This window comes from Salvelinus alpinus, chromosome 18 (genome assembly GCF_045679555.1).
Source record: "Salvelinus alpinus chromosome 18, SLU_Salpinus.1, whole genome shotgun sequence".
Classification (NCBI taxonomy): Eukaryota; Metazoa; Chordata; class Actinopteri; order Salmoniformes; family Salmonidae; genus Salvelinus; species Salvelinus alpinus.
The window spans coordinates 26,166,519-26,183,717 of NC_092103.1; the positions used below are offsets into that span (position 1 = coordinate 26,166,519).

The window sequence follows — 17,199 nt, forward strand, 5'->3', positions numbered from 1 at the left end:
TTTTTTAAAGTAAAGTTATATACAATACCTTGACAACTTGATTTTCTCTAAGTGAATATCTGGGCTGAGCTATGGTAGGATAGGAGGTATGATGGAGTGGAAGGAGAGGAGAGTGAAAGGTAGGTGGAGTGAGTGTGTCAGCAGCAGAAAGAGATGGCTGTGAAACCGTGCATGAATAGTCCACACTCCACATGTCCGACTGCAATTGACACAACCCTTTCAGAGAAACACTAAGGAGACAATCAACTGGTCTGAAGGGTTTCTGTCTGTCCTGGAACAGTGTTCAAGCACACACTGGCTCCACGTCATTTCACCGCTTCAGAGTGGATCTGCCATCAAGGGACAATAAGAGGGCAGTCTGGGCAGATGATGACAGAGCTTTTACGTTTATTTATTTTATTTTTTATTTAACCTTTATTTTATTAGGCTGACATTTATTTACATACATTGACAAGGAATTGAGAGTGGTCCAGAATGCATGTGTTTTTTGTCTATTGACTATTATTACGCTTGTTCAATTACAGATTATGCATTTTTGTAAAATAAAAAATATTTTTCGAAGTAAAAGTTGTTGGGTTTTGACTTTTTAATTTCTACTGGGCCCTGTACGTGTGAAGGAAATGTTTAACAGCCTGTACTTGACCATATCAGGTGTGCATGTTTTTTACTTGAGTTAATAAGTCTTGTGTCATTGGTGTGATGATATTTGCATACCATCAGAGGACTTTGGACCAAGTCAGAATGATAGCCTCAGTGTCTGACCAGCACCACCCCTACATAAGTGCTCTTCAGCGTTTCAACAACTCAGCAACTCTCACACTTCAGATCAAGGTAAGTGTGATATCCCTGAAATAACACAGAAAATATGTTAGCATAAGAAGTTACAACAGCTTAAATCATTGATAAATATGGTAAATATGGAGAAGGTATCTTAACATAAATTGAGGGAAGATGTATTTATATATTTTTCAAAAGTTCTAAGAAGGTGACATGAGGTTTCCAAAGATTGATGAAAACAATCAAAATAAACAGATGTCACAGATTAGATGACAGATATCAGATATTGTCTTGTTCCAGATGATTGAAGGACATGCTGACGTCAACAGAACATTCTCTAATAAGACCTCAACAAAAGAGCATCTTACATTCTCTATTTTGACTTTTCCTGTCAACATCAAATGTCATCATGCTCCCATTTTGCCCTTTCAAAGGTGAGACGAGGACAGAGCAAAAAAGTTTAGAAATCTAAGGATAATGACAAGTAAGGAAAGGAGAGACGAGGAGTGACTCAGTGGGAGACCATTTAACTCTCAGATGGAGGGCAGATCTCCCTTTGTCTCGACCGGGAGGGAGGGTGTCCTTCGACCGGGAGGAGAGGAAGAAATGACTTTCAATTCATCTCACTGTTCCTCTCATCAGACACAGGGAAAGTGTGACCCATGGTTGAATCTTTCCTGTGCTAGTCAGTGAATTATTGTCCAACGGTCCACATCAAGTCAGCTGAGGGTTAGTCACTTTTGAGGATTCCACTACCGTTAAGTAAAGAGGCCATTTGAGTGGGTGTAACGACAGCTTCTGTTGACATTTAACATGTCATGAGGATATAAAGTTGTCATATTATACGACAGAGAGAGAAAAATGAAAAATATATAATTCTATTACAGGCTGTAGCCGACAACAGGGGCCTGTTAAATTGAGTGCAACTTCACAACACCTTCAGATAGAAATGTATGGTGCAGAACAATTATAATTGTCCATCATGTAGAATAGGGATTTGTGTCAGTTCTGTTCATTACATTTCTATCCGGAACGCTCCAAACGTATCACATTAATGAACACACCCCTGGCCTACTCTAACTGCTCCTATCACTCCTCTCTACAGCTGACCAACAGTCGCAGAATGGGGAACACCAACACTGCCAGCCACCTCAACAACCAGAGCAAGATGAACATCCGTGCTTTCCTGTCCAATGCCAAGCTAGAGATCGACGCCTTCATTGTCTCCAACGCTGCCACTGGCAGCAGTGACACCTTGACCAAGCTGCAGCAGCAGCCCGGTGGCAAGAAGTTCAACTTCAGGAAAGACGTGCAGTGTGTCCGTGTGCTGGCCTTGCAGAGCCAAGAGCTGCCCTGGGTGGATAACAAATTTATCTCCGTCTTTGTGGAGGACGAGAACGATGAAAACATATGTTCCAGACAGATTGTTCAGTGCATGGCTTTGTCCTCTCCTGTGTCTTTCATCGTATATGATGTATAGCTATAGCAATGATTGATCCCATTGAAACTGTACTCTTTGGTTAATATCATTAGAAGGTGCACTGACCAGTTCCGACATTAGCCGTTGTCATTCATTAAGGTTGTTTCCCTGATTTTGAATCTGTTCATTGGAACAAACATGCCATTGAAAAAGAAGGCTTTTCAAAGATGTATTTTTTTTACACTTCTCGCACATCTTAACAAGCTGTCATACCAACACAGAACACACCACAAAACACCTCACGAACATGAAAACGCACATTTGTACCTGAACATCTGAATGCTGACTCATCTGTCAGAGAAATGTAACTAAAACTATGTCACTTCTTTAGGGACTTTGGTATCATTGACAGCTTCTGAAAAACCTGTTTTCTTCTGTATCCTTCAAGTGAAACTGTTATATGACTTCATGCTCTTGGGGAATTCTTCAGTGGATGAGCACTGTGCTCTTCATTATTTTGTAGTGAAAGAATATTTTGCTTGTCTCTATTTTGTCTCCCAGTTAAAGTGTGTCCTGTTACCCCTGTGTGATAGGCCTTATGTTCCTTCTATGGTCATCTGTTCCAGCTCAAATCAGAGAGTTACGTGCTCCTCTGTCTAACCTTCTCCATGGTCCAGCTCTGTGGCAATTCAGATTACATGGTTTAACTCATTCACACAGACGCCTTTGTGATGCTGCGCCTTTGATCCACAATGACTTGACAGAAAACATATTATGAAAAATGTTTTTCAATGACATCCAACATTTGTTTTCCTTGACTTACAAATAGCTTGTTTAGGAAAGAGGAAGCACTTACCTAGTGGTGATCTCCAGGAGTTAGGGGAGGGAAAAGACAGTCTAACTCAATCTTAATTAGTAAGGATCTCAGACACAGATTTAAGGGGAATGTTCCTGCACTGGATGACAAACGAGCAGGGAGCTTTAATTTGTGTTTCTCTGTAACACTGGGGACTGGCTGATAAAACATTTGTGAGAACAGAGAAGGAAGGAAAAAAACTAAAACAAGGGCAAAAAACGATTTCATCATAGGTAAGTGATGATACTTTCCCTCAATAGTACTACTAAATTAAATGTATATAATGTCATTAAGCTTTAACCATGTTTTATGCTGTTTAAGCTGTTATGTCATGCTTATTATGTACTTAATACATAATCTTTGCTTTTTCAAGATAAAGTTAATGGTAATCCATCCATCCATCCATCCATCCATCCATCCATCCATCCATCCATCCATCCATCCATCCATCCATCCATCCATCCATCCATCCATCCCTCTCTCTCTCTCTCTCTCTCTCTCTCTCTCTCTCTCTCTCTCTCTCTCTCTCTCTCTCTCTCTCTCTCTCTCTCTCTCTATCTCTCTCTCTCTCTCTCTCTCTCTCTCTCTCTCTCTCTCTCTCCCTCTCTCTCTTTCTCGTTCACTCGCTCTCTCTCTCTCGCTCTCATTCACTCTTTCTCTCTCACACACTCTCTCTCGCTTTCTCTCTCACTCTCTCTCTCGCTCTCCTTCACTCTCTCTCTCTCTCTCTCGCTCTCTCTCTCTCTCTCTCTCTCACTGACTCTCTTACACACACACACAACCCCCCCACAAACACAAACACACACACAGACAGACATGATCTCCTCCACAGTGTTGTTCTATGGGAACTACGTGCTGTGCCTGTGTCTGGGACTGCTGTGTGTGGTGTTTGTCAGTTACTGGAACATCGAGTGGCGTGGTGGCTTTGCCTGGGATGCGTCCTTTCTGCAGTTCAACTGGCATCCCGTGCTCATGGTGACTGGCCTGGTAGTCCTGTATGGGAACGGTGGGTCACAATAATGATTATGATAATGACCATAATACATTTCATTCAGTCACCAGTATTTCATATTTTCATTTAATGGAAAATCTCAGAGTGCTTCATACTGTGTGGACAAAAGCAAGAAATTATGGAAATTATAGCAGGGCAGATTGTAAATTAGAAAACTGTGAGGACAGACACTGGGAGACGAGAAGTAAGTACAGGGAGTGAATATTTAATAAATACCAGACATGAAACAAAACACGGACAGCGTCTGGACAAGGGGAACATAACGACCTTAATGCTGACACTGGGATCAAACTGAGTAATAGACAGATATAGAGGAGGCAATCAATAAAGTGATGGAGTCCAATGAGTCCAATGAAGCGCTGATGCGCATAACGATGGTGACAGGTGTCTGATGATGGAGCAGGCGTGACAAAAACAAACCTCCGTTTGGAAAAGTTGTAAATTGTTTTCTCCTTTGAGGGTTTTCTCACTAAAAACTTGTTTGAATTTGGTTTCTTTCAATTACTTAGGTGTGTACTTGATTCCACTGTTTCTATTGTGTCAGGCAAGCTAAATCAAACGCGCTTAAAGTATTTGAAAGAAAATAAATAGACCTGGCCTTCTCTTTGGATCCAGGTCAGGTATCATCTCCACAAGGTCTATCACAAAGCCAAGATAATAAAGGCTTTTTAAACTACACCAAAAAACTAAATACTTCCAACAGGAGCGCTTTGACCAACCTCTCAATCTGGTCTCAGAGCATTTCGTATTATTCTGTACGTAATTCCAGGACACTCCAGTTAGTATGCTAGCTGGCTAACGTTAACTAGGCTAGGGGTTAGGGTTAAGGTTGGGGTTAAGTTTAGGAGTTAGGTTAAAGGGTTAAGGTTAAGGGTTAAGGTTAAGTTAGGGGAAGGGTTAGCTAAAAGGGTTAAAGTTAGGGTTAGGGAAAGGGTTAGCTAACATGCTAAGTAGTTTCAAAGTAGCTAAAAAGTAGTAACTAGTTGAAAGGTTGCTAAATTGCTACAGTTGTCCGTGATGAGATTTAAACTCACAATCGCTGGATTGATTGATATTCGCGTCATACGCCCACTCATCCATCCTACTTTAGTTTTTGCCTTAAGTAATCATCTGTCTAACCTAACCATACCAAACGTAACATATTATACTAATTTTAGTTAGGCTTGCCATATCAAAAGGGGTTGAATACTTATTGACTCAAGACATTTCAGCTTTTCGTTTTGTATTCATTTCCAAACATTTCTAGAAACTTAATTTCACATTGACAGTATGGGTTATTGTGTGTAGGTCAGTGACACAAAATCAAAATGTAATCCATTTTGAATTCAGGTTGTAACACAATATTTTGTGGAAAAAGTCAAGGTGTGTGAATACTTTCTGAAGGCATCATTTGTGCCATGGCACCAATGATTACCAACCTCCATTTCTTCCCATCTTCAGTCTCCCTACATCCCCATGTCACTTAGTATACATTAAACAATTAATACACTATACCCCTCCCAAGTCCCCCCACTCCCAATCTGTCTTGCTGTATTTACTTTATTAGTGACCTTCAACTGACCTTGCACTGTAGCGTTCCTCAATGATGTGACTGTGTACCAGTACATTATTGTAAGTATCCATATAGGTCTTGGAGTGGTTATAAATACTAAGTGGTTATAAACTGTATGGAATAACATGTGGGAGGGGTCATGTTACATGTGGTAGGACAGGCTAGTGCACCCAGAAGAGACAAACACAGAAAGGAGATAATACATCCCACCATCTGGGAAAGGCTGATCTAAAAGTCTTCTGTGTCTTTCTGTGTGTGTGTGTGTGTGTGTTTGTGTCTGTGTGTTGTCTGAAGCGGCTATCCTATACCGCATCCCCTTTACCTGGAGTCAGAGGAAGCAGCGCTGGAAGCTGGTGCACGCTGCTCTGCTGCTGTCCTCCCTGCTCCTGTCCATCCTTGGGCTGTGTGCTGTGTTTGACTTCCACACAGGCTACCACATCCCCAACCTGTATTCCCTCCACAGCTGGGTGGGCATCTGCACTGTAGTCCTGTTCACTGCCCAGGTAGGAGGGGGAGACGTTGGGCAGGGACCAGGGTTTTTTCCCTGACCCATGTGAACTGACCAGGGAAAACTCTGGGCTCTTAGTAACTCAGAGTTTTTCATGTTCAGGTCATATGACCCTAATTTAAAAAAACATTCATGTACCTGTGCTCATGGTTCAAATTGCACATTGGGCAGCTTTTCTACCTCAAGCTCATTTGATGCAACCCATCTTGCTCAACCCTTTTCCGTCCCTTCTCATTGGTCAGTGGGTCCTTGGCCTGGTTGGTTTCCTGTCTCCCTGCTCTCCCCTCGGGTTCCGTAAGCTCCTGAAACCAGTTCACGCCTGGATGGGCATGGCCATCTTTATCCTCAGCCTGGCCTCCTGTCTCTCTGGCATCAACGAAAAACTGCTCCTTGCTCTGTGAGTGACCAGAAACGCTGATCCTCCACCAATAACAACTAACTACATTGGTCCAACATTCTCCACAATAATTTTCTGTATAAAGGCCAATGTGACATTGAAAAGCTTTAGGCTACATTAAATATTCACAGTTATGGATAAATTAAAGAACTTTACATTTTACAGAACAAAATTAGGTTTGACAACTTATAAGAGCATAACAGCAATTTCATTGTAGTATTTCCTTAGCCTTGGTGCCCCAAAACTCTTGACATTGAACAAAGAGTTGGCCACAGAAACAGATTGGTTACCAGGTTAGCCTTTCCCTTTAACTACAGTGACTCCATGAAAGGAGATGTTTTATTATTTTTTAATTTTTACTTCATTATTTCACCTTTATTTAACCAGGTAGGCTAGTTGAGAAGAAGTTCTCATTTACAACTGCGACCTGGCCAAGATAAAGCATAGCAGTGTGAACAGACAACAACACAGAGTTACACATGGAGTAAACAATATACAAGTCAATAACACAGTAGGGGGAAAAATGAGTCTATATACAGTGTGTGAAAAAGGCATGTCATTAATTTGAGGGTTTATGTCTCTATTCAGCAACGGCAACAGCAACAGCACCGCAGCCTATTCCTCACATCCTGCAGAGGCCTTGTTTGCTAACTTCCTGGGTGTCCTGATCGTGGCCTTTGGATTGGTGGTCCTTGGAATCCTGTCCAACCAGAGGTGGAATAGGCTGGAGCCAGGGCAGGAGAGCTCTAGAGTGAGTATGGTGCTGTCAGCACTAAAGTCCTAGACTGAATGACAGCCTGTTTCTGGAATAGCCAGGTTATCAGGTGTGTTCCAGATACATATTTTCTAAGCAGGTCTGTGCAGATTATCGGACCTTTACAATACCTGGACAAGTATTTATTATCTATAGGAACCATATCAACATGATATAATGACTGATTCTATAATCTCTACAGACCTGCACAGAAAATGTGAATCTGGAATGCACCTACAGTGGGGAGAACAAGTATTTGATACACTGCCGATTTTGCAGGTTTTCCTACTTACAAAGCATGTAGAGGTCTGTAATTTTTATCATAGGTACACTTCAACTGTGAGAGACGGAATCTAAAACAAAAATCCAGAAAATCACATTGTATGATTTTTAAATAATTAATTTGCATTTTATTGCATGACATAAGTATTTGATCACCTACCAACCAGTAAGAATTCCGGCTCTCACAGACCTGTTAGTTTTTCTTTAAGAAGCCCTCCTGTTCTCCACTCATTACCTGTATTAACTGCACCTGTTTGAACTCGTTACCTGTATAAAAGACACCTGTCCACACACTCAATCAAACAGATTCCAACCTCTCCACAATGGCCAAGACCAGAGAGCTGTGTAAGGACATCAGGGATAAAATTGTAGACCTGCACAAGGCTGGGATGGGCTACAGGACAATAGGCAAGCAGCTTGGTGAGAAGGAAACAACTGTTGGCACAATTATTAGAAAAAGGAAGAAGTTCAAGATGACGGTCAATCACCCTCGGTCTGGGGCTCCATGCAAGATTTCACCTCGTGGGGCATCAATGATCATGAGGAAGGTGAGGGATCAGCCCAGAACTACACGGCAGGACCTGGTCAATGACCTGAAGAGAGCTGGGACCACAGTCTCAAAGAAAACCATTAGTAACACACTACGCCGTCATGGATTAAAATCCTGCAGCGCACGCAAGGTCCCCCTGCTTAAGCCAGTGCATGTCCAGGCCTGTCTGAAGTTTGCCAATGACCATCTGGATGATCCAGAGGAGGAATGGGAGAAGGTCATGTGGTCTGATGAGACAAAAATAGAGCTTTTTGGTCTAACTCCACTCGCCATGTTTGGAGGAAGAAGAAGGATGAGTACAACCCCAAGAACACCATCCCAACCGTGAAGCATGGAGGTGGAAACATCATTCTTTGGGGATGCTTTTCTGCAAAGGGGACAGGACGACTGCACCGTATTGAGGGGAGGATGGATGGGGCCATGTATCGCGAGATCTTGGCCAACAACCTCCTTCCCTCAGTAAGAGCATTGAAGATGGGTCGTGGCTGGGTCTTCCAGCATGACAACGACACGAAGCACACAGCCATGGCAACTAAGGAGTGGCTCCGTAAGAAGCATCTCAAGGTCCTGGAGTGGCCTAGCCAGTCTCCAGACCTGAACCCAATAGAAAATCTTTGGAGGGAGCTGAAAGTCCGTATTGCCCAGCGACAGCCCCGAAACCTGAAGGATCTGGAGAAGATCTGTAGGGGGGAGTGGGCCAAAATCCCTGCTGCAGTGTGTGCAAACCTAGTCAAGAACTACAGGAAACGTATGATCTCTGTAATTGCAAACAAAGGTTTCTGTACCAAATATTAAGTTCTGCTTTTCTGATGTATCAAATACTTATGTCATGCAATAAAATGCAAATTAATTATTTAAAAATCATACAATGTGATTTTCTGGATTTTTGTTTTAGATTCCGTCTCTCACAGTTGAAGTGTACCTATGATAAAAATTACAGACCTCTACATGCTTTGTAAGTAGTAAAACCTGCAAAATCGGCAGTGTATCAAATACTTGTTCTCCCCACTGTATTGTGACAATGACAAAGGATTTGTGCAGTTCATGGCAAAATTCAGTCTGCATTTTTCAAAGGACACAAACAGACCTAGCTGGCTTTTGTAATTGAGACTGAGCTTAGTAGACCCTTGGCTTTGCCTTTGAGACTGAGCTAAATGCTTGTCAATGTTGGCCCCCCTATCCATGTAATCTTATTTATTATGTTCACCGATCCTAGATCATCACTCCTACTCTGAGATGCTTTATGAATACCGGCCCTGATGCTTTTTTATTGGCTGTAGCCTACTGTGCTTGGAATTATAGTTGTCATTTTTATGCTTTTACTCCAGTCATTGCTTCCGGAGGACAACTGAAGAAGTAGAAGACCTTGGTGTCCTCTTCTTCTCCCTGCCCTTTTCTATTTTTGGATAATGGATCAATTGGAGACAAAGAACACTGATGTTCCCTCCTGTGTCTCAGAATACCAGCTGTGGTAGTAGTTACACGTGACATGATGACATGATGACTGACATGCAATGTTTTTACTCTATACTGTCTATAGTATATGGGAGACTATGTGCATTAAAGCCTTATTGTGTGGTACAAGCCTTATAGAAAAGTTTGTGGTCATACACACATCCTTAAAAACATAGGTGTTGGGCTAATAAAGAATACTAGTATAGAACAATAATTCACCGCTTTATTGACAACGTTTTGATCCAAAACGAATTTTTGTCAGGTAAAAAAAATACTGAGTGCACACATCCCAAAATATACACATTTCAACTCATATGACCATTGTCGACATGACGCATGGTGGGTGCAAAAACAATTTGTGTGTCTCCAATAATGTAATAACTATCACATGTCACGTAAGACCCAGAATAGTCAACACAGGTATAAATACACAGGGGATAATGGGGAAGATGGGCGACACCTGGAGGGGGGTGGAGACAATCACAAAGACAGGTGAAACAGATCAGGGTGTGACAAATAACAATGAGATGGGTACATGTAGTCGTTCCAGAAAATAATATATATCTACAAAATGACTAAGTAGGTGACCTGGAAGGCAAGACTAATCAAAGTGACATATTCATGTAGGAAATGGTCTATATACCCTATACCAATTATTAGGCTGTACTACTGCATAGTCCATTCTTAAAAGCTCTCTTAGGGCTTGGATGCCGCTAGCGGGATCAAAATCGAAAACATCCGGTGAAGCTAGAGCGCGCCAAATTCAAATTACAAATTTTTTATATTAAACATTCATGAACATACAAGTGTCTTACATCATTTAAAAGCTTAACTTCTTGTTAATCCAACATGGTTATGGGCTTACAAAAAATCTGTACCATGTCAGATATAGAGTTGTCAGATTTCAAAAAGGCTTTACGGTGAAAGCATACCATGCGATTATCTGAGGACAGCGCCCCACATCAAAATACTTTTTCAACCAGCACCGGCTTGACAAAAAATCTCAAATAGCGATAAAATAAATCACTTACCTTTGAAGATCTTCCTCTGTTTGCAATCCCAAGGGTCCCAGCTACACAATGAATGTTCGTTTTGTTCGATAAAGTCCTTCTTTATATCCAAAAAGTCAGTTTAGTTGGTGCCATTGATTTCAGTAATCCACTCCTTCAACATGCATACAAAGGAATCCAAAAAGCTACCGGTAAACTTCATCCAAACAAGTCAAATGACGTTTCTCATCAATCCTCTAAAATAAACTGAAGTTAAAAATTCATAAAGAAAAAAAAAGAAAAAACAGAAGAAGATAGAAAAATAACAAATCATTAAAGATCATCAAAAAAATAACAGTAGTGAGGCTATATACAGGGGGTACCGGTACAGAGTCAATGTGGAGGCTATATACAGGGGGTACCGGTACAGAGTCAATATGCGGGGGCACAGGTTAGTCAAGGTAATTGAGGTAATATGTACATGTAGGTAGAGGTAAAGTGACTATGCATAAATAATAAACAGAGAGTAGCAGCAGCGTTAAAATGGAAATAGTCTGGTTAGCCATTTGATTAGCTGTTCAGGAGTCTTATGGCTAGGGGGTAGAAGCTGTTAACCTTTCTGCGCACAGATCCCGATTACGGGATCATTTCCCTAAACAGCCGCTGAATTGCAGGGCGCCAAATTCAAAAATATTACAAAAAATATTTATAATCATGCAATCACAAGTGAAATATACCAAAACACAGCTTAGCTTGTTGTTAATCCACCTATTGTGTCAGATTTTGAAAATATGCTTTACAGAGAAAGAAATCCAAGCTTTTGTGAGTGTATCAATCAATGCTACAACAGCTAGCCCCAAATTAGCATGGTCACGAAAGTCAGAAAAGCAATAAAATGAATCGCTTACCTTTGATAATCTTCGGATGTTTGCACTCACGAGACTCCCAGTTACACAATAAATGTTCTTTTTGTTCGATAAATATTACTTTTATAACAAAAAAACGCCATTTGGGTTGCGCGTTATGTTGAGAAAACTACAGTCTCGTTCCGGTGCTGAAAGGCAGAATTTTTTCCCCAAACGTATCAGATACAAAGATATTACTAAAAATATTTATAATCATGCAATCACAAGTGAAATATACCAAAACACAGCTTAGCTTGTTGCTAATCCACCTATCGTGTCAGATTTTGAAAATATGCTTTGCAACGAAAGCAATCTAAGCTTTTGTGAGTGTATCAATCAATGCTAGAACAATTAGCCTTATATTAGCTTGGTTAGCTTGGTCACGAAAGTCAGAAAAGCAATAAAATTAATCGCTTACTTTTGATAGTCTTCGGATGTTTGCACTCACGAGACTCCCAGTTAAACAACAAATGTTCTTTTTGTTCGATAAATATTACTTTTATAACAAAAAAACGCCACTTATTCAATAAGAGAGAAAAGGAAAATGGAGAGCTCCCCTCTCGCGCGCAGGAACTATTCAGAGGACACCTGACTACTTTTGAAAAATCTCGTTCATTTTTCAAAATAAAAGCCTGAAACTATGTCTAAAGCCTGGTCACAGCCTGAGGAAGCCATTGGAAAATGAATCTGGTTGATAACCCTTTAAATGGAAGAAAGACTGGCCAGGAAACACAGATTTTTTTTTTAAATATCACTTCCGGGTTATATTTTCTCAGGTTTTCGCCTGCAGAATCAGTTTTGTTATACTCACAGACAATATTTTGACAGTTTTGGAAACTTTGGAGTGTTTTCTATCCTAATCTGTAAATTATATGCATATTCTACGATTTGGACCTGAGAAATAGTCCGTTTACCTTGGGAACGTTCTTTTAAAAATAAAAATAAATCTGACCCCTAGCATCAAGAAGTTAAGAAGCCTTTTGGACCTAGACTTGGCACTCCAGTACCACTTGCAATGTGGTAGCAGAGAGAACAGTCTATGACTAGGGTGGCTGGAGTCTTTGGCAATTTCTAGTGCCGTTCTCTGACACCGCCTGTTAAAGAGGTCATGGACTGCAAGAAGCTTGGCCCCAGTGATGTACTAGGCCATACGCACTACCCTCTGTAGTGCCTTGCGGTCGGAGGCCGAGCAGTTGCCATTCCAGGCAATAATGCAACCAGTCAGGATGCTCTCGATGGTGCAGCTGTAGAACCTTTTGAGGATCTGAGGACCCATGCCAAATCTTTTCAGTCTCCTGAGGGGGAATAAGCTTTGTCGTGCCCTCTTCACAACTGTCTTAGTGTGTTTGGACCATGATAGTTTGTTGGTGATGTGGACACCAAGGGACTTGAAGCTCTCAACCTGCTCCACTACAGCTCCTTCGATGCGAATGGGGGTGTGCTCAGTCCTCCTTTTCCTGTAGTCCACAATCATCTCCTTTGTCTTGATCACGTTGAGGGAGAGGTTGTTATCCTCTCTGGCGCAGGCGTGCCGCTAGCGACCCACCTCGACAACATCCGGTGAAATTGCAGAGTGCCAAATTCAAAATACAGAAATAGTCATAATAAACATTAATAAAAATACAAGTGTTATACATTGGCTTAAAGATGAACTTCTTGTTAATCCAGCCGCTTTATCAGATTTCAAAAAGGATTTACGGCGAAAGCATACCATGTGATTATCTGAGGACAGCGCCCTGCTTACAAAAGCGTACAAACATTTTCCAACCAAGTAGAGGAGTCACGAAGGTCAGAAATAGCGATAAAATGAATCACTTACCTTCGAAGATCTTCATCTGGTTGCAGTCACAAGAGTCCCAGCTACACAGTAAATGTGTGTTTTGTTCGATAAAGTCCCTCTTATATCCCAAAAACTCTGCTTTGTTGGCGCGTTTTGTTCAGTAATCCACTGGCTCAAAGGCGGTCAAAACATGCAGACGAATACATCCTAATAGTATCGGTAAAGTTTGTCGAAACATGTCAAACGATATTTATAATTAATCCTCAGGTTGTCAATTGTCTAAATAATCGATAATATTTCAACTGGACAATAGCGTATTCAATAGAATGGAAAAACAACGAAGGGCGTGCACACGGTCACGCGCGCAAACCAGCACTGCATGCTTCCTCAGTCCACTGACAGAAAGGTCTCACTCTTCTTCATTTTTCAGAAAACAAGCCTGAAACAATGTCTAAAGACTGTTGACATCTAGTGGAAGCCATAGGAACTGCAATCTGGGTCCTAACCCATTAGATACTCAATAGTCATTCAATTGAAAACTACCCACATCAAAAAAATCCAACTTAATTTTTTTTTTTTAAAGGTTTATTTTATTTATTTTTTTATCCCACTTCCTGGATGGATTTTCCTCAGATTTTCACCTGCCATATCAGTTCTGTTATCTTCTTCTAACTAGGGGGCGCAATTTTAACATTTGGCAAAATATGCGTACCCATTTTAAACTGCCTATTTCTCAGCCCCCGAAACTAGAATATGCATATCATAGATTAGGATAGAAAACACTCTGAAGTTTCCAAAACTGTAGAGAATTTTGTCTGTGAGTTAAACAGAACTGATATTGCAGGTGAAAACCTGAGAAAATTTCAAGCAGGAAGTGGCACTCATTTTGAGAGCTCTGTGTTCCAATGCCTTCCTATCGCATATGTGAAGTCTCATCAATAAGACCTCTTTTTCTATGTCTTCCCTAAGGTGTCAACAGCCTTTAGACGTAGTTTCAGGCCTTTATTTTGAAGGATGAGCCTGCAAGAGCACATTGGGTACGTGGACAGGTGGAGGCTCTCCGGGTGATTTTTGCGCAAATCTGAAAGGTAGCCATTGTCTCTCTCGCTCCTAGTGAAAAGCCAACTGTCCCGGTTGATTTATTATCGAATAGATATGTGAAAAACACCCTGAAATTGGATCAAAAACAACGTTTGACATGTTTATGTGGACATTATGGATATAATTTTTTCCGCCGTTGTCGCGAACGCTTTTTCCGGTGGATTACTTGTGATGACGCATCAAACAAACGGAGGTATTTGGATATAAAACATATCTTTATGGAACAAAAGGAACATTTGCTGTCTAACTGGTAGTCTCGTGAGTGAAACCAACCGAAGATCAACAAAGGTAAACGATTAATTTGATTGCTTTGCTGGTTTTTGTTACCGAGTTACCTGGTGCTAGCTGTTCTTATTGTTTTGTTGAGCGATCGATACATTTACACAAATGCAAGTATTGCTTTCGCTGGAAAGCATAATTTCAATATCTGAGACGACAGATGGATTAACAAAAGGCTAAGCTGTGTTTTGCAATATTGCACTTGTGATTTCATGAAATTATATTTTATGATTAACCTCTGGCGCTAGGCTACGCTATGCTAGTCAGGGTTTTTAATGACAGAAATCCCGGATCCGGGATGGGGATTTCAGAAAGGTTAAACTCACATACAGTATTTTAACCGTTTTGGAAAATGTAGAGTGTTTTCAATCCAAATCTACCAATTATATGCAAATCCTAGCTTCTGGGCCTGAGTAACAGGCAGTTTACTTTGGGCACGCTTCTCATCCAGACGTCGAAATACTGCCCCCAAGCCATAAGAAGTCATCCTCTTTGGTCTAGACGGGGCGCTAGCGACCCACCTCGACAACATCCGGTGAAATTGCAGAGCGCGAAATTCAAATGACAGAAATAGTCATATTTAACATTCATGAAAATACAAGTGTCATATATCAGAAAAAAAGCTTAACTTCTTGTTAATCCAGCAGCTGTGTCAGATTTCAAAAAGGCGTTACGGCGAAAGCACACCATGCGATTATCTGAGGACAGCGCCCCGCACACAAAAGCATTAAAAACATTTTCCAACCAGGCAGGTGCGCCATGAAAGTCAGAAATAGCGATAAAATAAATGCCTTACCTTTGAAAATCTTCTTCTGTTGGCACTCCAAAAAGTCCCAGCTACATCACAAATGGTCCTTTTGTTCGATAAAGTCCTTCTTTATATCCCCAAAAACTCAGTTTAGCTGGCGCGCATCATTCAATAATCCACCGGTTTCCCTCCTTCAAAATGCATACAAAATTTATCCCAAACGTTAACAATAAACTTCTCCAAACAAGTCAAACAACGTTTATAATCAAACCTCAGGTATCCTAATACGTAAATAAACAATACAATTTAAGAGGGAGATAAACAACAAAGTACGCGCTCTCATCCACGCGCGTTAAAACACTACAGCCAAAATGGGAGCCACTTAGAAAAACTACAAATTCTAGCTCATTTTTCCAAAAACAAGCCTGAAACTCTTTCTATCTAGTGGAAGCCATAGGAACTGCAATCTGGGAGGTTTTCCCTTCATATTAAACATGACAGCCATTGGAATCAGTGGTGGACTGAAAAAAAAATTTTCTGGATGGTTTGTCCTCGGGTTAAGAAGCCTAACTTACATTCATGGGCAACGTTAGCTAGTTAACATTCGTCTTCTACATCTAGCTACATATTGAACTTCCATCCACTCAGGCCAGCGGCACAACAATGTATGAATTTATGGTTGGATCAGAATCGCCCATTGGCTAGTAGGGAGAATTAAGTAAAACCACAAGTCCAAATCCCTATCTCCATCCATGTCTAATTTAGGAAAGGGCCAATTTTTGCTAGATAGCTAGCCACCGGAGGACAACAACACAACGAGATGCAACAATTAAAGTTTTTCTGTCAATAAGGTATGCTCTCAATGGGATTTGATAGGAGACAACAGACAGCATCAGAGAGATGGCCTACACATAGACAGAGGGGCGCTGATTCGCTCGCACGGATGCTTTTTCAGCCTCTTGCGAATTTAAGGAACATTATGAAACACAGAGAGACGAAAGATAAATGATTATAGTTTTTTTTTTCTTGGTCCATTTTTTGGGGAAGCCTGGCTTCCCTTGGATCCATGAATACACGTCACTGATTAAATAAGATCTAAATAAGAGCTTGTTCATAAATGTCTTCTGTAGTGGACATCAGGATGCGCCATCTGTTTTTTACTTACTGTACCATTTACTGTAATGTTACATTTGTCATATTTACTTTCAACCGATTCCTTACGTCCACAGTGCACATACAATCCAAAAATCTCTGTGTTTTCATCAATCTCAGTTGTCTGTATTCATGCAGAGGGGGAGCCCTGAGTGGTCACAATCGGACACAAGTCTGAGTTTAAATATGCAGTGTGTGTTGCTTAGTATTTTGTTTGACAATAACACTTAGCTATGCTAAACTACGGGTGAAATCCATAGAGATTTGGACAAACAATGGGTTATTAAATTTTGAAAAAATTTGTGGAGATGCCGGGGATTGAACCCGGGGCCTCATACATGCAAAGCATGCGCTCTACCACTGAGCTACATCCCCTTCCGTACAGATAGAGAAACAATAAGGTTTTGTAAATAATGCATTGGAAATGTAATTGAATGTATTATTGAAATAACGTTTTTGCAGTTGCCATTTCCACAAAAAAGTATACTCCGTTATCGCAGAGAATATAGTTAAATTGCCTACGGAGAATACCGGGAAGATTGTTCTTCACCTTTACCACAAGATGGCAGTATCTCCATACTACATACTGTATAAACCGTGACATCGACCTCAACGTTTGATTTCACCAGAGATTTGATATCACCAAAGAAAGGCTATATTTGGATATGATCTTTGGCCATCA

At 40.8% G+C, this 17,199-nt stretch overlaps 1 protein-coding gene and 1 non-coding gene across 2 annotated transcripts; one reads left to right on the forward strand and one right to left on the reverse strand.

Annotated features, from left to right (window-relative positions):
- Window positions 1–3,047: 3,047 nt before the first annotated feature.
- LOC139544063 (lysosomal membrane ascorbate-dependent ferrireductase CYB561A3-like) lies at window positions 3,048–9,689 on the forward strand. The gene is made up of 6 exons (XM_071350773.1): window positions 3,048–3,286; window positions 3,864–4,059; window positions 5,912–6,120; window positions 6,368–6,522; window positions 7,111–7,273; window positions 9,437–9,689. The coding sequence occupies exons 2-6, from the start codon at window positions 3,870–3,872 to the stop codon at window positions 9,458–9,460; spliced, it is 741 nt and encodes a 246-aa protein (XP_071206874.1). The 5' UTR covers window positions 3,048–3,286; window positions 3,864–3,869; the 3' UTR covers window positions 9,461–9,689.
- A 7,131-nt stretch (window positions 9,690–16,820) lies between these two features.
- Window positions 16,821–16,892, reverse strand: trnaa-ugc (transfer RNA alanine (anticodon UGC)). The gene has a single exon. It is a non-coding gene; the product is annotated as a tRNA-Ala (tRNA).
- Window positions 16,893–17,199: the final 307 nt, after the last annotated feature.